This window comes from Sphaeramia orbicularis, chromosome 9 (assembly GCF_902148855.1).
Source record: "Sphaeramia orbicularis chromosome 9, fSphaOr1.1, whole genome shotgun sequence".
Taxonomy (NCBI): Eukaryota; Metazoa; Chordata; class Actinopteri; order Kurtiformes; family Apogonidae; genus Sphaeramia; species Sphaeramia orbicularis.
In genome coordinates, this window is record NC_043965.1 from 11398961 (window position 1) to 11424468 (window position 25508).

A 25508-nucleotide genomic window follows, 5' to 3' on the forward strand; every position below is an offset into this window, starting at 1 on the left:
TTCTATGCATATTCCTCAAGCCGTTCCACGTTTCAGCCGTTTCCGCGTCGTGTTTGTTTCATCCATATAATATCATATGGTTGTGCTGCCGCTGCAGGCAGCTGTGCGAACCTCCCTTTCCCACAATGCACATTGCGACAAAATTCTAAAGATGCACGAGTTACCTCCTGGCTCGTTTGTAAACACATGGTTTGTTTCTGGTGGATGGCACTAAGAAACTGTTCACCATAATGCAAGAGATTCAGGTGAGTAATGACAGACAGACTTACAGATTCATGATACTGAGGATATGACTGAGGTTTGACAGATTTGATGAAAAATTGGTCACGAAAGTCTCCCGCACCTTTAACATATGGAATGGATAAATGTTACATATAGTTTCTTGTATTGCATTCTCCATATCAATCATATTAAAACATTTCATAGTGTGTATATGCAGCCCTATGTTGAACTGTATGATTAATTGATTGATATTTATTAATCTGTCAGATTATTTTGCCATTAAACCAGTCACCTGCATATGGTGAAAAATGCCCATCACAAATCCCAGAGCCCAGAGTAAGGGATATTTTTCCCTACAGTAGATAATAAGATTATCCTCATTGCCGAAGGATTGAATGACTCACAAAAATGTTTGTAATGTTGCTGCTCCTTGTGGACACAGGGGTTTATGAAGCTGTTCTGTAATGTGTCTATCAACTTGACCTTTTGAGTTTACAGTAAAGCGCTTTTACATTGTCTGTAGAGGCTCATATGCCAGTGGGCATTTCATATGATAGTCGCCCCCCCCCCAGATGGTATTTGTTACATTTTCATCACAACCTGCCCACCTCAGCTATCACAACAACATACCAGAGCTAGTTGGTTGGTCTGGTTCTAAATACTGAGCTCTGAATGAAGCCCCCTCAGGGCTTCACTCTGCATTCAACCCCAGCCCTTTTCACTCCGTGTGCACTAGCTGCCCTGCATACTGAACGTCAAACTTTGTGGCATGGAAAACATTTCCTGTACTCGGTGATCCTGGCTCAGCTTTGAATGAGATGATGCCAAGATATATTGTCATCACATGTACAGTCACAAACAATGAACTTGCTATTAGATCCCATGTAGCCTTTTTACTGAGTGTTTTTCATAAAGGTCAGATGAGATGGAAGGTATTTGTGTAGGATGCATGTCAAGAGTGGGACTAAACAGGCCTTTAGTGGCAGTCACACTAAGCCTTCTGCCGGGCAGCGGGCATTCTTCCTCCATCCCGTATCCCATGAGCCTCTGCTGCTGGGACAAAGTCTTCTTTGTATGCCCATGGCTCTTGGCTAGAGCACACAGAGCATTGAAATTGCGTTTGAACGATGGGATTTTCATTTCTATCCCTCTTTTTCGTGCTTGCTCTCACCCCTCTTCGCTTTCACTGCCCCCCCACCCCCCCACCCCCACCTCCCCATTTCCACCACCTTTCTCTTAGCAACAACTCCAGTGGGACAGTATTGCATTGATACCAACACTGTGCCTGTAAGCAGCTTTGGGTTTGTGCTGGATAATATGGATGGACAGTATTGGGTTTCTATGGATATCTGTCATAATCATCATTAAAATTTCAGTTTGGATTGAAATCTTCTTCAGTCCACCAGGAATGTATATGTAATATATATTACTAAAATAAAAATGCCGTCATAAAAAGCTGTCAGGTATGAACAATTTAATAAAATAAGGTCAGCATTTTCAATATTTCTAATATTTTCAAACCAATAAAAGTAAGAAATTTAGTTGGGCTCATAATCAGCCCTTTAATTCAACAAAATAAAACAAATTAAGCAATAGTTCAATTTATCTATAGGTCCTATTACATTAATACTGCTAGGTATAAGATACTTACTGCTGGCCAATAATTGGTACTACAGCAACATGATTGCTATAATGCTGTTAGTTGAAAAAACAATTAAAGGATCACTTGCAATATTTTTAAATCAGTTAAAGTCGAATTGTTGAAGAATTCATTCATACTAATACTAGTCCAACACCAATTATATTTAACATGAAAATTTAAGGTGGACTTTCTAAATGTATATAATTTCGTGGCTTCAATTCCTTGAACAAGTTTGTATTTTGTGAAGGTTTTTCCCAAGAATCAGACGACCTCTGTGATGATCTTTAACATCTTATGTATACTAACAAATAATGAGCTGAGATCTAAAATTAACAAATGGTGGTTTTGTTAGACCATTGGCTTCTTGACATCTACAGTCTGTCATGTAACTGTACACACAGGCACTTTTACCTGTCATTAACCAAACATGTCACTAACCTCAGAAATCTGGCCCAGACCACAAGACACACTGAACAGAAGTGATGCCAGAACTGAAGCTGAGCTACAGGTCAGCAGTTCCATTTTTATCAGGTAGTTTCTAGCTATGATATGACTATAAAAAACCAGTTAACTGGTCTAGTAAAGTGATAATAATACGTTTCATTTGGTGTGCTGTTGTGTTATTGAGGTAGATAATGGTGTAGGTGACGTTCTTCACAAATGTATTAAAATAAGCATTAATTTTAACCAATAAAGACCCAGTGCTACTTTTGTGGTGATTTTTTTCACTATGTTTAACATTTCTGAAGTGATTTGTCACCATTTATTATAAAATAATCATCTATTTTTGCATTTTTTCAGTAAAGATCTGGAATTTTCAAATATTTAATGTACTGATGTAGATGTTCAAAAAAGCTCAAATTAAACTTGAGGGTTATTACGTCAAAAACAGAGAAAATAAAACAAAAGACATTTTCATCAAAATATATCATTAAATGAATATAAATAAAAAATAAATAAATAAAGTGTTTCTGTCCACTGTCACTGATCCAACTCGTGAATCAATGTTGTAGAAGATGACTGTATTTCCACATTCACTGAACGTCCAAATGGGTCATATCTGATGACCATGAAAAGGTGACAAACTGTATTTCACACCAAGTATTTACATGTATTGATAAGATTAATGGATCAACAGGTATTAAACAGTTTAGATCAGTAGATGATTTTGGTCACAGGTGGATGTTTGGGTCTTTATGGGATGATCAGTGAGATTTTTTTTATCTGTTTACACTGCTCACACCTCAGTTGCAGCATTAATAACTTATTTATGTTATTTATATATATATATATATATATATATATATATATATATATATATATATATATATATATATATATATATATTATATATATTTTTTTTTTTTTTAATTGATCTTTTTTAGTGGTTTTAAGTTTTTTTTTCTTTGGCTTTAAATTCCAAGAGAATTCCAATGTGCCTGGGTTGTTCATGCTCAAATGGCAAATAAAAATCTTGAATCTTTATGTATTTAGCTTTATTCAACCAGGAAGTCCATTGAGATTATAAATCTCTTTTGCAAGTGAGATCTGACCAAGGTAGCAACCATACCAAATATATATATATATATATATATATATATATATATATATATATATATATATATATATATATATATATATATATATATATATATATATATATAAAAAACATATATGATAATGAACAATAAAATGAAATAAAACAGAATAATGATTACATAACCATAATGGCCTTTTTAGAAAAACAGTGACATTCATCTAGACTAGACTCTAGACTACTGAGACTGAAATATTAGATACTGTAATGTTTTTAAATGCTCAGTTTGAGGTAACTTTTGTGTCCTTTTGTTAACGTCTTTCTGCTAAAATGATCCTTTACCTTGATTTTAACACCAGGAAGAAAATGATGATGCAATAATATGGTTTAATTCCACATTTTGAAAAGTAAACATTGTCGTCGTACTATTTTACCTGTGTTAAGGAACAAAACACTTGTATATGTATTTTTACCTCCACCAGGAGGTATTGTGATCACTTTGCTTTGTGTGTTTGTTTGTTTGCATATGTGTTTGTTTATTTGTTTGTTCGCAACTTTACGGGAAAACTATTCCAACCATCTTTACCAAATTGTACCCACAGATAGGCCTTGACCCTGGGACCAACCCATTAAATTTTGGGCCAAGTAGGCCAAAGTTCAAGGTTACAGCAAGGTCACAAAATCTACAATTTTTCTATCTCTCATCAATGAGCAATTTTCGAAAATTCATAAAATTCAAAACGACTCTGATTAGCCTCTAATTCGATACACCCATAGCTTAGAACAACATCTTGTATCTGGCACAAAATTGTCCACATCCACTGTGGAATGTGGACTCTGTGGACATTTCAATTCAACACTGAAAATCCCATTTACCTCACATTTTTCATTATAACTCAACAAATATGGATTGGAATTTAATATAATTTGACATACACATGACTGGTACCAAGCTTCGACTTTTTCTGCTGTATGGAACAACCTGGAAACTGTTTAATTTAAAAAGAAATAGTCGATCCACACATGCACACCGCTCAGGGTGCTTGGTGGAGGTTTGCGTTCTCTGAACACTTGTTTCTTCACTACGTCTTCTTCTAAACCCAGATGTTATAAATGCAGCCTGAGGTGCATTCACTTTGACCCATTCCTTGGCTCACTTGCTATTGTTTGCAGGTCTTTTTGGCCATCTAGGTATTTTAAGCGTGTTTTAAGTGTTTACTGTAATCAGTGTAAATCGCTCTGGATAAGAGTGTCAGCTGAATGTGTAAAATGTACGTGTAAATTATTCCACCTGAGGTATTATTAGGCAGGTTGTGGTGGCTGTGTGTGTGTGCGAATGCCAGCAGACGCTTTATGCCCCACCTAGTAATCTTCTAACCCCGTGTCTGGCTCAAACCTCCTGCTGCTGTTGGTCGTGTGCCACAGAAAATGCAATACTTTGTACTGCTGACTGAATAGATGAATGAGGAATGGTAAAAATGTATATCCGTCTGGGTGGAAAACTGACTTATGATGCTCATTTTTTTCTCTTCTCCATCTGTTTTGCCTTGTTTTTTCATATCTGTCTAAATAATACAAGATATATCTTCTGTTCCACCAAACTAAACTCTGGGTTAGATTGTGATCCAGTATTAACATACTTGCGGCCTATGTAATGACTTTTTGTTTAAAAGCTCCAGTCCTTTGTCTGGAATGTTCAAATAATTTGTCTAATAAGTATTTTTTTTAGCAGAATGCGTAGTATTTTTCCACCTCTGAGTGAAAATAACTATTTAGATTGATGACATCAATGCAACTATGGTTTTTAAGCAATAATTCAGCTGTTTCTCCTGCAGTTTTATTAGGACATTTGTTTCATTTATTTATTTGTTTTTTAGTATTGTTGTTACCTCCGCCAAGGAGGTTATGTTTTTGCCAGGGTTTGTTTGTCTGTTTGTTTGTTTGTTTGTCTGTCCGTTAGTGTGCAACATAACTCAAAAAGTTATGGACAGATTTGGATGAAATTTTCAGGGTTTGTTGGAAATGGGATAAGGAAGAAATGATGAAATTTTGGTGGTGATCGGGGGTGGTGGGGCCCACGGGGGGGGGGCACTGATCAGCCTTGGCGGAGGTCTGCGCTCTCTGAGTGCTTCTACTTTTATTTATTTATTTTTAATTTACCTAAAAAAGCTTTGCTACATTCCTCATTTAGGTCTATATCAGTATGGCTGAATTTACTAAACTGACTAGATATTTACAGTGGAACAAAGATCTGTTATTTTAAATCAAATCAAATGAATATTATAATTTGAAATAATTTGTAATTAACATTAGAATTATATGAAAATGAATTGGTAGAAATTGTTCCATCTTACATAGTCCATCTTACATTTTATTATATCAGAGGTTCTTGGCTGTTTCATTACTTTGGATTTCAGTGATTCTGTTTTCACATTGTTTTCAACTTGACAAGATGGAGATCAGAGGGCACTTTATTTACAAAATACACAAATGAGATCTCATTTACATACACAGAATGTCTCCCATTAACACCCTGATGTCACAGTATTGGCATCTACAATCTGTTATGTAATCAGATCAGGAGGCTTTGTTATTATCACCCACAGTCACACATGTACTCATACGTATGCTCATGTGTGTACTACTGAACACATGTACTCATATGTGTACTCGTGTGTACTACTCAACACATGCACTCATTTGTGTACTCATATTTGTACTACTGAATACATGTATTCATATGTGTACTTATGTGTGTACTACTCAACATATGTACCCATATTTGTACTACTGAAGACATATCCTCATATGTGTACTCTTGTGTGTACATGTACTCATGTGTGTACTACTGAATACATGTACTCATATTTATACTACTGAATCCATGCACTCATATGTGTACTTGTGTGTACTACTGAAAACATGTACGCATATTTGTACTACTGAATACATGTACCCATATTTGTACTACTGAATAGATGTACTCATATTTGTACTACTGAACACATGTACTCATAGTTATACTACTGAATGCAGGTACTCATATTTGTACTACTGAACACATGTACTCATATTTGTACTACTGAATGCAGGTACTCATATTTGTACTACTGAATACATGTACTCATATTTGTACTACTGAATACATATACTCATATGTCTACTTGTGTAGCACTGAACACATGTCCTCATTTGTCCAGTCATGTGTGTACTATTAAACACATGTACTTGTATGTGTGATGGAACACATGTACTCACGTGCGTGCTAATGAACACGAACATTCCCGAGCTCTGCTCTCAGCCTTCAAAACTCTATTACATGTCATATAAAAATCCAAACTATAAAATTCTTAACACTTTTGAAAACTGGTCCAAATGTCTTTTAAAGCCTGATTGATTTTCAATTGGAGACACTGATAACTACATTTGTCTGCTGTTACAAAAACTGGACCTGACATAGTACAATAGCAGTTCATAATAAATAATACACCATGGGCTCATCCTATGTGGCTGCTTTGTGTTTGTGTACTGTTTTCTTCACGCACGGGCCTGCTTCCATGGAGAGGGGGTAGTAATTATTTGTAAGCTCTCACTGGAAGTTCAAATAGAGTTTGCACTTGTTAGAGTGAGCTATGAAGGTGGTGATCATTTGCTACATGTTTGAATACTCCTGAAAAGTATTATTTATATATGAGTCCTTTGAAAGTTTTCTTTGGCTCTTTTTGTGTTGCTCACTAAATATTCAAATGAGAACACAAGGGGAAGGAAAGCCAAGCCTCGGGCAAAGAATAGACCAGTTTGTGAACCATTTCCTAATGGTTAATGAGGGGGCTCCAGGGCACTTTGCCAAGGCTGGAGGGCCAATGGTGAGTGCCTGTTTAAACAGGGAAGGGGGGGTCAGAGAAGGGGCTAGATATGGGGACACTGTCACTAAGGGGGACCCTCTAAACCCCTTTACCCCCCTCCTACCTGGTTCACAAAGTGCCGAAGTAGGCAACTGAGAACTGCTGTCACTTCCACCCGAGACTTTAATAAGAGTCTAACTAGTGGTTTGGACTTTTCGTCGACCACTATATGAGGAGCTAAACCTTGGGTCAGCTGATTTGGAGAGTAAAAGGAGTTTTTTTTAGGATGTCCAATAACAACAACAACCAAGAAGAGAAGGAGGACAAGGAGGAGAAAGAAGAGGATATGGAGCAGAAAGAGGAGGAGGTCATGGTGACAATCCCACCACCTCCTGAGGTCAACGGAAAGCCTCCATCTGAGGATGGGCAGCCCCAGACCAAAGAGCTGGCCAACGGGCATCAGTGCCAGCCTGTGAACCGAAGTATTTTCCCTCTCTCCACAGTCTCACCCGCAGCCGAGAGGATCCGCTACATCCTTGGGGAGGAGGACGATGGACCTGCACCTCCACAACTCTTCACCGAGCTGGATGAGCTGCTGTCGGTGGATGGACAGGAGATGGAGTGGAAGGAGACGGCCAGGTACCAACATTAGTTATACTAGTATAAGGGTCATATAAGGGTCCAGAGTGTAGACTTCAGCATTAAAGTTAAGTAATGTTTGAAACAATAGGACTTTCACATGCAATTAGAGTTACAATGTATTTCTGGACTCTTTTTTTTCTTTCTGTGCTGACATCCTCCCAAGTTCCCAAGAACATAATGGTTGGTTAGTTGTAATCAAGGGTGTTGAGCAGTGTTGAGAAGAGTTCCTCTGCAAATCATTTAAATAACAGACAACCAAAAAGTAATCTACTGTATACTCTGTACAGTTTGTCAGGAGTTAGGCTGGTAAAGTTACTCACTAAGAAGTTCCAACAGCCACCCACAGATCCTAAGTCCCACTGAGAGTTTCCCTCATACAACATTAATGAAGTGTAAACATTCATCCCCTGTACATCCCCATTCCACAAGTGGGCCATATGTCAGAAACCTGCCCATGTTCATTTCAGTGGTCTCCAAATGTATCTTTATTTAATTTCGACTTAGCTGAAGACACCTTTTTTTAGTGTCAAATTTTTTATCTTTATTCTTATCTTTGGCTGCAAACAGTTGAAATCAATTCATTAACATTCATGTAGAGAATGTCTCCATTAGGTTGTGTATTTTTGGAACAAATGTTACGCCACCTACTTCGTCCAATGCTTATCCTATGACAAACCCTACCCCCTAACATTATCCCCAAGTATATAATATTTTGTCAACAGGGCAAATTCTACCAGTTTGGTTAGAAAGAAAACTTATAATAGGCCCAATGCTATGAAACACATAAGTATCACATAAAAAAAGTATCAGAAATCAGTACAAGATGAAGATCAAGCTTAAAATGGTTATAAAATGAATTTAATCAACCTGAATGTCAATTGTCAGACCTATTATTTAGTAACGACAAAGACTAATGCTTGATGCAATGTGTCGCCAAGTGCACTCCTAAGACTCAGAATGAATAAAAGATCTTACAAGTGCTAGGTAGCGCTGGCTGTCAGCCAAGTACAGCTTTGTCGGCCAAACTAGATGAATAAAACCCTGGTACAGAAACAAATGCTCAGCACCAGTTCAGTTTCTCAGCCCCTTTGGTTTAAAATGAGAAGGGAGGGTAGGTCATTAAAGAAATACATGAAGAAAATAAAAATTAATGACCATATTAAAGTTATTTAGTACCTTGTGTATAATTAATTACACCTTCAAATACGCAATTATCAAAGATTAAGCCTAAACATGATAACAGTGACTAATTTGTCTAAGTGGTTATGTTCTTCTGTCCTGTTTTGACATGAATATTCTTGATTTATTCTTTGATTTTGATTCTGCCTAGGTGGATAAAGTTTGAGGAGAAAGTAGAGAAAGGTGGTGAGCGCTGGAGTAAACCCCACGTGGCCACGCTGTCCTTGCACAGCCTGTTTGAACTGAGGACATGCATCGAGAAAGGCACCATCATGCTGGACATGGAAGCTTCCACTCTGCCACAGGTTGTTGGTAAGTTTCCTTCTTCAACTATTAGCTTGGGTATTTTGGGAGGAAATGTAAATTTACAGACTTTGTGTTCATAGGTAAAGTTCAGTGCAGGTGTTGGGTAAAACATTGGCTGCAGCAGTGAAAGGATATAGGCAGTAAAATGTATAATAATGACTATTTTTTATTGGCAAAGAGGGAGAAGTGGGATCAGTTTCCAGTATCATTATCTTGTACCTCCACTAGTACATCCATTGGCATATCAGGTGTGCCTTTCACGGTTTTGCTGCTACACACAGGGACTGAAAATAATAATAATAATAATAATAATAATAATAATAATAATAATAATAATAATAATAATAATAATAAAAGACTTTTCTTCGCATGCAGAAGTGTGAATTACATTTATCTTTTTTCCATTGATGGAAGAAAAAAAATAATCTGGTCCTGTGGGAATAAAGGTTAACAACATGCATGAATTAGTGAAGAAAATAAAACAATGTTGCTTTTGTTAGTTAAAAAAAAAAGGTTATAAATAGGCCTTAAGATAATAGGTTAAAGTCAGCCTAGTTCACCTTTCCAACAGTTAACCAAGACCATAATAATGTAATAATTTTATCCAAATGATGAGGTTACCAAACCACTGAAGGAGCATTAACTAAACTACATTCATCTGTCCCATTCACTTAAACATCACATCTTAGGAACTCTTCATTTCTTTCCTCCATTTCTCCGAGTTTGGCACAAATGTTGACTTGGACTCCAGGTTTCACTGATTAGAGTTTGGTGGCCAAAAGCCAAACTTGCTATGACATCACTAAACTCCTTGTGGGTAAAAACTCAAGACTTTAGTTAGTATTCACAACAGAGTTTCACAATTATTTGTATAAAACATTAACATGACTTCACAACTTTCTGCTAAAGACACTTTTCTAGACATTAGTCACTATTAGAGCTGAGGAACACACTTGGAGATTTGCACACATGCGTCACATTTGGTTGGATCCTTCAAAGTATGCTGATTGTATAAATGAAGGGTGAAGATGTGTGCGAAAAGTCCACATTTCGGAATAAGTCGGTTTTTTTTGCAGCAATATGTGAACGACAGAGACTTCCCCATTAGGCAGTAGTTCTACTGAGGTAATTCTTTTTATTTATCAGGTCACATAATGTCTAGTAGCCTAAAGGGCACCATCTTCGGCTCTCATGAGGTACAATTTTGTCACTGCCCTATGATGTACAATTGATGGACAGCTGGAGTTCAGTGATGCGTGCAAATTTATGGATTGATGCACATCATACACAACACTCAGAGCTTTTCTTCCCTTGTGTCCTTTGTTTAAAGACTTGAGGTCAGGACCAGGCTCTACTGTACTTTAAAAGAGATCACTGTCAACCTCAAACGGCCATGCAAAAAGTTCCTAATTTGAGGACAGCCAGCCCTCCACCTCTACTTTGAGATGATCGTCCCCTATATCATGCCACCACCCCAATGTTTTTGTCTGCATGAGGGAGCAGGAGGAAGCGTTACCACTTGGACTGATTAATGTGAAGTAATTGACTGTGCTGCTTGGGCTGCACAGGCTCAGATAGATGGGCCCCTTTGCTTTGAGCCGGGCAGACTTGACTGATGGGCCATTAACAGCACTATACCCTTCCACAAGAAGAGGAACTCCCTGAGGCTGCTATCTGCCAGCATTCAGGCTCCTGACCCTCTTTTTAAAAATAGACTAGACCTTTTGATTGAACCATTTTATGATGCAATGTATTTTACAGGGTAGCATCTCAGTCTGGGAAGCACTAATTAAGTTCATAAAAGTGTGAAAACACTTTATGGTCATTTGCCTCAAGTGTAGCTGTTACTAGACTGTGTCTTCCTGATTGAATTATGTGAATGGAGATCGAAAAAAAACTGAGCCATAATGAACTATTATTGAAACTCAGGACTAACTCTTGGCCAGGTCAAGAACATAACTATTTATGATTTGTTTGACGCATGAAATTTTCTTATTAATTTACTTCATAAGGTGAGCAATTTACATGCCAGTTTTATTAAAAAAAACAAAACAAACAAACATAATAATAATAGGGTAATAGTTTCATAATAAAGGGGAAATAACACTATTAACCATGCAAGTGGAAAACTAATAACTAATATCCTTGAATTGACAATGGTTTATCTATATCTAAATGTCATTATACCTATTAAAGAAATCACCAGGTAATAACTTGGCATTACAATAGTGATAATACCATTATTCTAATTATTGTGTAAATACCATTGAAATCATCAGGTGTTAGCTTTGTGTACTGCAATGTAAAGACAATTTTGTTGGGTGTGGACTCCAGGAAGAATAGCAATGGTCTAAGGCACAGGAGTCAAATATGCGGCCCGGGGGTCAAATCCAGCCCACCAAAGGGCCCAGTCTGGCCCCTTTGGATGAATTTGTAAAATACAAAAATTACACTAAGATATGAACAATCCTTTTAGTTCAGGTTCCACATTCAGACTAATTCAATCTCAAGTGGCCAGGACCAGTAAAATACTATCATCAGAACATAGAAATAATGACAACTCCAAATTTTTCTCTTTGTAAATGTAAATATTTTCATGTATTTACACTAAAACAAAGTATAATTTTGCAAAAAATGTGAATAACCTGAAACATCTTAAGAGAAGTAAGTACAATTTTAACAAGATTCTGCCCGTCATTAAATGTTTTGTGTATCTGTAGATCCACTGTGATCTGTAAGTTATAATGTACATGTGTAAATGATAAACTGAGACAAAATATTGTTAAAATTACACTTATTTTTTCAGTTTGTTCATGTTATTCACATTGTTTGAAAGGATAGTTTGTAGATGTAAACCTTTTCATAATGTAAATTTGCTTTTTTTGCTCTAAAGCATAGAGAAAAGTTTGGAGTTGACATTATTTATATATTATTATGTTATATTGTTATATATGATGTATTATTTTACTGGTTCGGCCCAATACAGATCAAATTTAGCTGAATGTGGCTGAATGTGGGAAAATAGTGTTTAATATTAAATATGTAATATTTTGGAAATTATATAAAAATTTTGTAACTATAAAAGGGTTACATCAGGGTAACATTTGGATAAAAATATGGTGAAATTCATGGGATAATAACCTAATAATATAGAGGTAATATAGGTTTTAGGCTACTGTTATTGGCCAATCATAAAATATTTATAAGTCAATATTGATAATAATCATTTTTATAGCAGTACTTCTTTATGTTCCCAACATTCTTTAATATGGCTGTGAATTGTGACTCCTGTCAAAAATAACAATAAAATGCAAAATACCGTCTGTTTCTATTTGAATGTCATGTTTTGTTTTTATTTGCTTTTAATTTTAATTTTAGACAGCAGGGAAGGGAGCAGGAAAGATTAAGAACTTGGTGGAGATGACAAAGTATCATGCAAAGCAATCCGTACTTTAGTTTAATATTAGCCAAATATACCCATTGTAAATATGAATCTGGTTATTACATGGTAATTTCAATGTTCCTCTTATAAGCTATTACCTATATGTACCTGTACTATTCTTTGTTATCTATTATACCATATTAACTATGTAATTACCAAGAATTCTGTTGAAATGGTTTATTAAAAATGTTCTCCATAATATTTTTTGTGTTTAAAAAAGTTGATGAGCATGAATCTGTATTGGTTAGTTTTAGCTTTACTGGTCATGAAACCTATCATTGTCTCTCGTCAGAGTTGATCACCGACAACCAGATTGAGAACGGCCAGCTGAAAGCAGATCTGAAGGATAAAGTGATGTACACGTTGCTACGGAAACATCGCCACCAGACCAAGAAGTCCAACCTGCGATCTTTAGCCGACATCGGCAAGACGGTCTCCAGTGCAAGTAGGCTGTTTTCCAACCAGGAAACCGGTAATACTGATGCCAGTTTGGTGCAGTCTTTGTTTTTTGTTTTTAAATCTTTTCAAGCAAAAACATCACTTTCAATTTGAATCCTACATTACAGGGTGGAAACCCCCATAAAGTAAATAGTGAGGGTTTTTTTGTCAGTGAGAAACTCCTCAGTGTAGGTTATAAGGACCCTCCACTGCATGAACCCACAAAAACACTCAAAATAGTATTCTTCATAACTCACAGAAATGAAAAAACAGTGAATTGGTGTGATCACTTTACCATCACTGTTAAATTACCGCTAAATGCATGAAGAATGGGTCACTGACTTCATAAGAGCAGGTGGAGCTTACTTTAAATTGAATTCAGCAGTGAATTTCAACACTGAATAATTGATTTCACATATAAATTTATGGCACTAGTGACAAAAGTCCAAGGTATTTGGATCTATAACTTATGCAGAAATCTGAATCTAAAATCTTCAAAATTCATTCTTTAAGATCAAATAATCCTCACTGCAGTACCATTAATTCATTAACATTAAAAATTGTTATTTCTTTTGTAGTCAGATGTGATTTTTATTTTCATCAGTTCAGTCGTGGCCAAAGGTTTTTTGACATGAGTTAATTCTTTGCTTAAATATGATTTGTTTGACACCTACATGTATATAATGCTTCTAATTGTTCTTCAGTGTAACTTAGAAATGTGGAAAAATTTTTGGCCATGACTGTAAGGGCTGTCACTTTGAGTAGAGAGACGACTGATAGAGTACAGTCAAACCTCGAATTTACAAAAATGATAGAACTTAATGGGTTCATCAGTGACCCTGAGCGTATGTGAATTATGCGCATGTCTATTATCATTATATAATAGTATCATTTCAAAATGCATACCATTAGCTTCTGCAGCTCTTTTTTGTCTTTCAAAAGACTAAACATGACCATGTGATACTGTCGTGGAAAATGTGCAGCTAAAATATAATGTTTATCGGAGCTGAGTGTTGTATCTGACACAAAGTGAACCTTAATTCATGAGTCAATCCTGAGAAATATCATGGTCCCATCATCATTCCATACAACCTGTTATACTGTGAGCCATGTTTTAGTGGTTTGTGAAATCTATCTGATAAGATACTCCAGGTAAATGTTGGAATTTATTACAATTTATCATAAAAGAAGTTTCCATTTCCCTTAACGCTGCAGTGTGTAACACTTTATTCCACAATAAACTTTAAGCGTATTATAATTATTGTGGTCTCAAAGGACATGAAACGTTTGCATCCGTGCCTTCCCTGTGTTATAAGGCTGTGGAAAATCTATCCAATGACTCCTTAATTTTGTGTAATCACAGGCATTTTCCGCACATTTAAGGAGATTAAACAAATGATTGACAGTTGGAATAGCTGATCACTCAATAGATTCCTCCTGTTTTCTCCTCCTGAGTTCAGCTCCTGCAGATTTAACCTATTATCTGTTTTCAGAAAAGGGGAAAACTAATGAAAACTTCAGAAATTGAGTCCATTTTGTCAGATTTTGACATTTCCATAAACATGTGAATTTAAGAAAAAATGTATAGAAACACAGCTAATAACAGTTGTTTATGGAATGAGAAGGGTTTGAATGAAATCCCTCCAGCTGTCATCGACGTCACTGCAGTACATTTGTTTAATCCTGTTGACAGAAAAACCAACAAACAGGCCTGAGTGAAGCAGAACCTGCATGGCCTCATGTTTTTTTTAAACTATAATTACAGTCACGGAAAAAATAATTAGGCCACTTCTTGTTTTCTTCAATTTCTTGTTCATTTTAATGCCTGGTACAACTAAAGGTACATTTGTTTGGACAAATATAATGATAATAACAAAAATAGCTCATAAGAGTTTAATTTCAGAGCTGATATCTATCCATTTTCCATGTTTTCTTGAAAATAACCAAAATCACTTCAGTTCTTACATCAATATCTATGGCATTGTACTGACAAAAACAGTGCTTTTAGGCATTCCATGTTTTCTTTTCTGCCTGTTTTAGTCACATGATACACACAGGAGTTAGTACTTGATTGGATACACAACAAAAATCCAAATCTTACCAAGTGTATTTTTCTCATTTCGAGCCAAAATATCTCATCACACTTAAAATAAGACATAATCACCTAAAGAGTAACTTTTCATTGAGATATAATATTAGATAACAGATCTTGAAAATCTTATGTCAAGAAATCTTTCCAAGATAATTTTCACTTGTTCCGTTGGCAGATTTTTTGCTTACTTAAAGATTTTTTTTTTTTGCTTAATTCAAGCAAAAAAAAAAAAAAAATCTGCCAATGGAACAAGTGAAAATTATCTTGGAAAGATTTCTTGAAATAAGATTTTCAAGCTCTATTGTCTAAAAATAAGTTCTTGTATCTTACTGGAAAGTTACTCTTTAGGTGATTATGTGTTATTTTAAGTGTGATGAGATATTTTAGCTCGAAATGAGAAAAATACACTTGGTAAGATTTAGATTTTTTCCAGTGTAACCATTGTTTTTGATGACTTTTGATGGTCTAATAATTTTTTTTCCGCGACTGGAATTGCACTATATCTGCAATTTGTGATCAGACAACCTCAGCCTCCATAGTACACCCATTTACATGTAATTCTGTTCTTAAAATCCTCTGTTAATGACAAAGAAATGCTCATTTAACTTGCAGATTAAACATTATTTTCAATTCAGTCCATTTGAACCATGAAAAAGTGACAGCCCTACTACACACTTCATCTAATAGACTTTAGCCACACATCTATGCCAGTTCATTCAAACATATAACTAAGTGCTTCACTCTGTTGACAATGTTATTAATCTGTTACCAGCCATGAGTCATTGGAAAAAGAAGCTATTTATGAGCTGCAATCAAATTTATGATTCTATCAAAACAAAAGCTTCCTCTGTTTCACTACATAAAAGCCTGAGCCTCTTACTAAGATCACAGTACTGAGATAAGAGGATTACTGATAACTATTACTGACTGCAATGCTGTGATAAGGTATATCCTCCACTTTATTAGGACTCATTTTGTATTCTGTCCAATGACTCATGATCTCCTGGTTTAATGATCATCTTGCATGAATCCTAGTCCCCACAGTCTGTCAGAATGTAGCTCCATCATGTTTGTCCATGCTGATCTGTTTTTGTCTGCCTAACACCACTTGCTTTGGGTCTGTGGGGGTTAACTATCAACACTTCTATCATCTTTTCCTCCCATCTCTTTTCTTTCCTTTCTGCTTACCTGGATTGGTTTTTGATAACCTACTGCTACCACTAAAAGCCCGTAGTCCTCTTGACAACTCTGTGACTTGCCTGTCGGCTCGCATATCGATGGAGGACTTGAACACCCAAAGGAGTACCAGCATGGACTGGCTTAGTAAGTCTGCTAGATCCGGTCTGTGTTCACACTGCAGACCACTGTTCACATAAGAAGCACTGGAACTGAGGTATTGTTTACAAACTAAATAAGCAGTTTATTTACTTATAACGGACATAAATCTGATATTGGGTTGTACCAGCTACACATAAATTCACCTGTAGGATATTGTAGCTTTAATGTAATTAGATGAAACGTAACGAAGGACAGAGTTTACTTGTAACATCGTAAGTTGTCAATACAAAGGACTCATATCCTTGTATGCTGTTAAGACTTGGTTGTTTGTTGACATTAGCTAACTCCATTTTTAAGCTAATGGCCTTTTCAAGGTTCAAGGTTCCAGGTTACTTTATTTGTACCCGTGGGTAGATTTGTTTTGCAGTCGAGGTGATTGCTTTGGCATTACAACAAGACATACATTGAACATGTGAGACAGGTACTTGATCGAGCTTGCAGACAGGACAAAAAGACAGGATTAAAAAGTGCTCAGTGTTCCACCATTCATCAGTATAGCAGCATGGATAAGTAAAAGAATAAAATAAATAAATAAGATCAAATAAATAAAAACAAGATGCAATAAAACATGATAAAAACCAGAGAAGATGAAAACAGTCTGGGATAAAAACCAGGATAAGAACATAAAAGTTAAAAATTTGAACTCACAATAATAACCAATAGAGCAAAGAAATAGAATAAATAACTAAAATAAGTTAATAAAGTGCAATGTCGTTTTTTCCTATTGAGCTCAGTGACAGCGACAGGAACAAAGCTGTTTTTATAACGCTGTGTCCTGCACCTTGGGACTAAGAACCTCCGTCCAGAGGAAAGGAGCTGAAATTCACCTCATAAAGGATGGGAGTCATTATTAAGAATTGATGAAGCCATCCTCTGTACCTGTTTAGTGTACAGGGAGGCGGGACAAGACTGGGACTCCCCAATCAGGCGACTGGACCATCTAACTATTTGATTCACTGAGTTTCTCTCTGCAACTGAGGTCTGACTGAACCACGCCACCAGGCAAAAAGATAAAACGGACTCAATAAAGGAACGATAAAACAAAGTTACTCCATCCAGTTTACTACATCCTTAATAACAGCTTTTACACTGATTTTCTGTAGAGGGCTGAGTCAATTTGCTCCTTTAAAGTCCCATGTTTGTTCCGGAGTTCATGAACCTCTCATGTGCTCCTCTACAGCAGCAACACTGGACCAAAGAGTATAGAAGCACAGAGGTCCAACAATGCCAGTTTAAAATGCCCCCAAAATGTCACTTTTTATTAGTACAAATAGTTTGATAGTAGTAAGACCTGTACAAAAACAAGAAAATTAAACTCATATTGAGGTTAAAATGTTTTTTTTTTTTTTTCAAGTAAAATTATCTGCCAGAGCAGTAAGAAAATTGCACGTATCAAGTTTTCTTAAAATATGAAAACATTTTCTAAGGATTGTAGAATGCTAAAATTGTTATTTTAAGCAGAATATACTTGTTTCAAGTGTTCATAGTAAGATTTTTTTTGTATCTATGGTATATACAGGGTGGGGAAGCAAAATTTACAATATTTTGAGGCAGGGATTGAAAGACAGTGTATGACCAATTAGTTTATTGAAAGTCATGAGAATTTAAATCTTCAAATCATATTTTACGTCATTTCTAACGGTCTTGTTGTGTACCTCAAGTTCAATTGCCATTTTTCTCATGGATTTGGTTGGATCCTTTAGGATTTTGGATTTGAGAGCTTTAATAAAAGCTTTGGTACGTTTTTTGTTGCTTTCTCCACTTCCAGACTTTCTCGTAATAGTTTTGCTCATAGTCATTCTCTTCTTTCCATTATAAACAGTCTTTATGGACACTCCAACTATTTTTGAAATCTCCTTTGGTGTGACGAGTGCATTCAGCAAATCACACACTCTTTGACGTTTGCTTTCCTGATTACTCATATGGGCAAAAGTTTCTGAAAAGGTATGGATAATAGTGTTAGGTATGATTATGACATCAATATGTGTTTGGTTTCAAAACAATTGACGTAGTGCCTGCTGAGAAAAAACAACTAAATGTTCATTGTAAATTTTGCTTCCCCACCCTGTATACTGTATATATATGGTCTTATGAAGAAGTAATGTCTCAATAGATATGTATTTTGATTTCTATAGCGCTTTTCAAGGTACCCAAAGCACTTTACAACACAGGGCAAACAGTTACTGTGTCCACTGTACTCATCCCCCAACAATAGAACTTGTTTTGATATAAATATTGCTTAAAATTATTTGTAATATCTAAGTGGGGTAGCTCAAGATGAAAATTCTTGGAACAAGTCAAATAATCCTAACAACATTAAGTCTCACTAAGTAAATAAATCTAAAAAATGATCTTTCAAGATAAATATTCAACATTCAAGTCAGTTTATCTAAGTCAGATTTTCGTCTTTTTTTGCAGTGTAAAGAGTGTAGACACAGGGATTAGAGGAAAAAGCCCTTTTGTTGCAGTGGAATCATATATTGGGTTTCTGTACCTGATGATCTAAGTTCTTTGACTAGCTACCATTAGCTTAGAATTGGAGTTGGCCAACACTGAAACTACTCAGCCTGAACAGAGACGTCACATACTATTAAGTGCTGCACTAAATTCAGCTACAAGTATAAAGTCATCCAAAAAAACAAAAAAAACAAACAGAAATGAGATAAATTGGATGGTGAGGAGGAGCAACTTATACTAGCTGTTCTACATCAGCACATAGTTAGAAAACATTCTTTTTGTTCAGACATGCCCAAATCCCTTTAATAATACAACTGGCTGCATCATACTGACAAGCGTGTTATTACCCACAATGCTCAGGGGCAGAGGTGTGAAAGTGTACAGTGGCACCAGTTTTTGCGCTCATTGGCATTTGTGCTTCTCTGGACCCGTCTCTTATATGAGACAGATGCTGGACTGAAGGGAGGGCGTGTTCTGATGTCAGAGATCTGATGCTTAAAAGAAGGCAGTGAGTGTGTCAAAGCCTGTAGTCTGTCAGTGCATGTGACACAACAAAGCATTTACACATGGTTTTTTATGTGGGATGCACACTAAGATTGGATATTGCTGTAGAGATCTTCATTATTATAGAATTATTATGATATGATATGTACCAGTCTATACATATAAAATGTCGTTTTACACTGACCTGTTAATGGTCTGTGCAAGCAAACTGTAAAACACGAGTAATGTGCTAGAAGTATGTATATACAGGGTGAGTCAGAAAAAACTCTCTTTTCATTTAAAGAAATTGTACCACTGAAATGGAAATGCTTATTTTTCTTTTGATTATACAGTCATATTGATGTGGTTATTGAGCATGTCTGGCGATTGAATCATTGATTTATGGCATAGCATAACAAAGGGAATGTCCATTGTTTATTGTGCACCGAAATATCTGCCAACACAGTTTATGCCACCGTGAATGAAATTGAAATTGTCAACCATTACAGCATGTTTACTCGCCATCAAAATGTTTTGTCTCAACGAAGTCGTCCGGCACGACCTTCAACCTGACTACCATTCAGACTGATGCAAATCTGTGCTCATTGTCGCGTCTCTAACACAGCTCTTCTCGCCATTCGTGTTCGTCGTAGGGCTTGGATTTCAGCCGTGATGCGATTTCGGAGTTCCTGAAGAGTTTGTGGAACAGTCTGATACACACGGTTTTTAAGATACCCCCACAAGAAAAAATCAAGGGGGGTCAAGTCCGGGGATCTAGGTGGCCACTCTCTCTCCTGACCCAAACAGACAACTCGATGAGGAAATAATACCTGCAATCGCTGTGGTCTTGCCATGATGAAAACTCCCTGGGCACTGTCATGTAGGCCTATGTCCTGAGTGTGAAAGCAAAGCCCCGACTCCTGTAATTGTTGTCAATTTAAAGTTTGTTCACTGTGGCATACATTGTGTTAGCAGGTATTTCAGTGCCCAATAAACAATGGACCTTCTCTCTCTTATGCAATGCAATAAATCTATGACTACATCACCAGACATGCTCAATAACCACATCAATATGACTGTATGGTCAAAAGAAAAATCAGTGTTTCTGTTTTAGTAGTACAATTTCTTTAAATGGAAAGAGTGTTTTTTCTGACTCACCCTGTATAGGCCCAATCCCAATTCACCCTTTAGCCCTAACCTTTACCCCTACCCCTATCCCTTGGTTCTTGCACTTGGCGCTACTCCTTGATACGAAGCTGCAAGGAGTAGGGGTTGAAATATTGCCCTATGAAATGGGACAACCCTTTAAAACCTGTTACGTCATCAACAGTCATTGATGCCACTATTAACAGATGCGACAACTTTGTTTCTAAAAGTATTCCCCATGCTGTCAGCAGCTGTAACTATCTCTGTCCCATGGGCTTTGGTCATCTTTTTGCGGCTATCAACTATAAACCGCAGAAATGCGATCTATAACACACTGAAACAGCATTAAACGGTCGATCAAATGATTAAGTTGTTTATGAAGAAAATACATACATTTGTGTGTTTCTTTCATCACTGTTGCACTTTTTGGCTGTGTTTACCTCCATCTTGCCAACGATTCAAACAGAATTATGGGAAATTTCTCCTACCCCTCCGTTCGTAGTGTAGTCCTGAAAAATCTCTGTTTCGAGAGCTATACAGCCCTCCGCCTTAGCCATTCCGCTCTTTCTAATTGAGAATCAGGACAACGCTACCCCTTCACGCAAAAACGAGGGATAGGGGTAAGGGGGAGGGGCAAATTAGGATTCAGCCATACAGTACATTACATTAGTCTTGACCTAAGTTGACTTTAGAAGCAGATAGTATAGATCTACTGTATCTACTTAGTCTGCCTTTCAGGTTAGAGAGGTTTACAAGGAAAGAGGCTGTAGGCTTTTATTAATGCTTTGGTGCAGTATATGTTGAGGTTTTAAAAGTCTCTGAACATCGCTGCGGTCTCTGCTGTTTTCTGGGGTTGCATGTGGAGCAAAGTGTCTGGGCCACTGTGTTTTTCTGGGTCTCTGCCTTTGTCCTTTCTTTGTCCACTCCCATTCTCCATGATGCTGTGATTGATGCTGGTCTAACTCCTCAGCGTTGATGTGTTTTAACAGATAGTCCGACCACAACGCATCGGAACTTGACCTCCAGCAGCATGAACGACATCTCTGACAAACCAGAAAAAGACCAGGTTAGTCAGCCTGTTATTGTTGTATGTTTGAAAAAATTATTTCATTTATAGCAGCATTTTTTATGTCTTTTTTTTCTTACCCTAATCACTGTCTTTTGGATGGAGATGCTGATTGGTCTGTGTAGGTCATGGTCGTTCACGGTGTTTTATTAGTATTTTTATTTGTACATTTATTTTTATTATTGCTGCTGTTATTATTATTATTATTATTATTATTATTATTATTATTATTATTATTATTATTATTATTATCATTATCATTATTATTATTATTATTATTGTTATATAGCTTTTGAGTCAAAAGTTGAATCATAATTTAAAGTTAAGTTGACTTTTCACTTTAGGAGTCTAGAAAATTGATTGGAGTTACTGACAATCATTTCCTATTATCCCAAAACTGAATATACTCACTATCTTCTTGCTTGCTGTTGCATAAAATACATTTGTTTATTTAGGATGATTTCACTAAAATTTGAGATTTTCCCAGTCTGGGTGTATTCACAACTTTTTAAAATAAAAATGGGAACAAAACATCTTATTTTTTACATTACTATAGTCTTCAGCAAGTTGTCCTTCCAATTCCAGGTGACCTTTCTGTTTGTTGGTCATTTTCTTCATTGAGTACAGTGTATTGATTCTTACAGTAGAACAGACTAATTCACAGTCATAATTTATTCACACAGTCTCATCCCAGTTTCATTCCACTGAGGAATTAGGTCAGTGTGACCCAGGAAGACCTGCTGTTGGACAGATAGAGTAGGAAAGACAGGAAACACACTCACACTCACTCTATAAATATCTGCTGTGGGATTTGGACCCGTCACTTCCTCTGTGATTTCAAGTGTAATGAATGTTTCCACGTAACTATAGATCTGACATGTTGGGGGTTAAGAATGAAGATAAGATGGAGAGTGTGATCAAAGGAAACATTTCATTAGCCTCATAGCATAATTGCCTAAGTCATACACTTTATGGACAAAAGTATTGGGACACATTCAATTCAGGTTTTTCTTTTCTAACATGGGGTCTGGGATACAAAACAAATGTCAAATATAGTTTTATATTGTGATAAATATCATTACATTGCATTGGTTAGCTATGTTTAAATTGTTATTTTTGCTTCCAAAATGCCCCAGAGATGGTTTTTACTTAATTTGTCTCAACACTAATTTTTTCTATTTTTAAATCTTTTTTATCCATGACTATGATTTTAATGTTCTATTTCTAAAATATTTCTTATGCTCTAACTGTAAATCATAATTTTCTACCACAACTAACCATCCACTTTCTTCACATCTCACTTAGGAAGAAAAATTTCCCATTAAACTTTATGGAAATATTGATGTTTATAAACTACATGGACAAAAACATTGGGACACATCATGGCTACAGCTGTAAGATGTTCTGTTTAATGCTTATTTCAGATATAAACATCAATATTAATAATTAATATGATATTTATCCAAATAGAAAACTATATTATGACATTTATCCTTATTGTTTTGTATCCCAGACTCCTGTTAGAAAAAGAACTCCTAAATTCAACATGTCCCAATACTTTTGTCCACATAGTGTAGAGTTGGACAATAATTCTTTGAGGCTAACGATATACCTATTGGAAATGGGGATGCATGAAGGTGCAGAACAGGAACATGGATTAAAACCTTTGTTTATATTGAAATGTTGGACTTTCCAGTGCATCTAAATGACAACATGTGCAAAGATAGATGGTGGATCTGACACAACAGATTATTTCACTGTGTGCTGTCAAACATAGACTGTATAAAAGAAGTGGACATAACCTCCGGGAGTCCAGGCATTGCTTTTTGGACTACTGTTTTGAACCCCCAAGTCTGACATTTTTTCAAAGCCAGTTTGTCTTTTTGGAGTAAAGTGTGACCATCTTTAGCTAATTGCATTGTGCCAGGAAAGCACAGCAGGGGATGGGTGAGGTAACAATACCAATAACCTATTGACGTGGTAAAATGGTAAATTCCACACATTTACATATGTAAAACAAAATGCTTTGACAATACATAATAGTTACAGTAAGAGATCCTGTTATGTTTTTGTAGCAATCTGAACCTCGGAGATTCCAACCTAATAGGAGAATGAGATGTCAAAATAAGCCCATAAATCTAATTTCCAACTTTTTTTTTTTAATTAGTGGGCAAAAATGACCTTTTGAGAAAATACTGACACAAATTACTTTTTGGAGCCAGTATCTAGTGACTTTTAATAGTACTGGGGTCAGTTTCAAAGTGCGGTTGTTGCTTCTTTGTTTGAATGAAAAAAATTGTTGGAACACTGAAAAATCTGAAGAAAAAGCCAGGACATGCATCATGGTGAAATAAACACTGTCACATCTCACTTCAGATGAACTGTTTTAGAAGCATCTTTTTTGATTTTCTGGTCATAAACACTGAGATAATATAATTGTTATAATTAAATTTGATCACATAACCGGTAGATACTTCTAGATCAGGTTCATTCTTGGGTTAGGGTTACATTGACTCTAATCTTATTAAAACTGGCATGGAGGTTTTTTACATTATCCTGCTGACAGACATAAATAGTAAGTAAAACCATGGTGACGGGAAAGAGGCAGCATTTCATAATGTCTCGTAAGCCTTTTATTTCTGTGGTTTACAAAATAAACAACCCAGAGAATCTCCAAATTGACTGGCTCAGGTAGATTAGGGTATAGTTGGGTAGTGTTGTGTGGTTGACCTGAGTGAATTCAGGTCAGGGTGTGCGGTTACACAGGTTAACCTCTCAACTCAATCATTTACAGATAGATTCTCTGCCAAGACGGCTCAACAGCCCTGATTGGATCTGTTTGGATGTTGCCATTGAAAGGTCACAGGTCTGAGGGATTTCAGCCCTCACAGTCGATGGCAGCAATCCTGCCAGTGCATGACATGGACATGGAGGGCATTGTACAGATTTAGTTTTCATTTAATTTTACTTTCCTTTGTCAGATTGGGTCATTTTTAGTACTTTAGTAGTAGCTGTCCTTTGTTAATCATTTTACAGAGTACAGATGCTGTAAAAAGGAACCAAAAGTGGGCTGAACAGATAAAAACAGAGCAGTGTTTATTTGTCGTCTATTACACACAGTCTTAAATATTTCATGTTTTGTCTGGTCTGCTTCATCTGATTTGTTAATATACATCCATTCCTGCCATTCAGGCTGCAACACATTCCAAAAAATATTGGATCACAACCTTGAAGCCAATCTCAAAGTACAGTATGTTAAAGTGTAATACCCCTGACAGCTTCTAGATGCTGACTCTCACATAACTGCACTGAATTTCTGTCTAGAAATAATTCTCTGTCAGTCAATTATTTACTTTCAGGAATCATTCTGTCTCATTCTTTTTTCAACATTAAAAAGATTTCAGGTCCAAATTAAAGGCCTTGTTGTCTGCTGTGTCACGCTTTGATTCGAGGTGTGGTTGATAAGTTGTTTATCTATTGAGTCAGACTTTCAGAGCTTCTATTTATTCAGTAATATTTGATTCTTTTTATTTCTTTTTTTTATTTGCCTACATCCTGGTAAATGTGCCCGGTCTGTGCAGCCTTAAAGTTAATATGTGACAGTGTGGTGCTCTATGGTCACCTTATCTAAATGTTTATGATTGACTGTCTTTGAACTTACATTAATGATTCC

The 25508-nt window shown here is 36.2% G+C and overlaps 1 protein-coding gene across 1 annotated transcript in view; it reads left to right on the forward strand.

The window, feature by feature from the left end:
• LOC115425263 (electrogenic sodium bicarbonate cotransporter 1) overlaps positions 1 to 25508 on the forward strand; it is an 88103-nt gene that overhangs the window by 18704 nt on the left and 43891 nt on the right. The window contains 5 exon segments of the mRNA XM_030142665.1: positions 7750 to 7885; positions 9219 to 9379; positions 13108 to 13287; positions 16573 to 16668; positions 21759 to 21835. Of these exon segments, the coding sequence (XP_029998525.1) occupies positions 7750 to 7885; positions 9219 to 9379; positions 13108 to 13287; positions 16573 to 16668; positions 21759 to 21835 (650 nt within the window).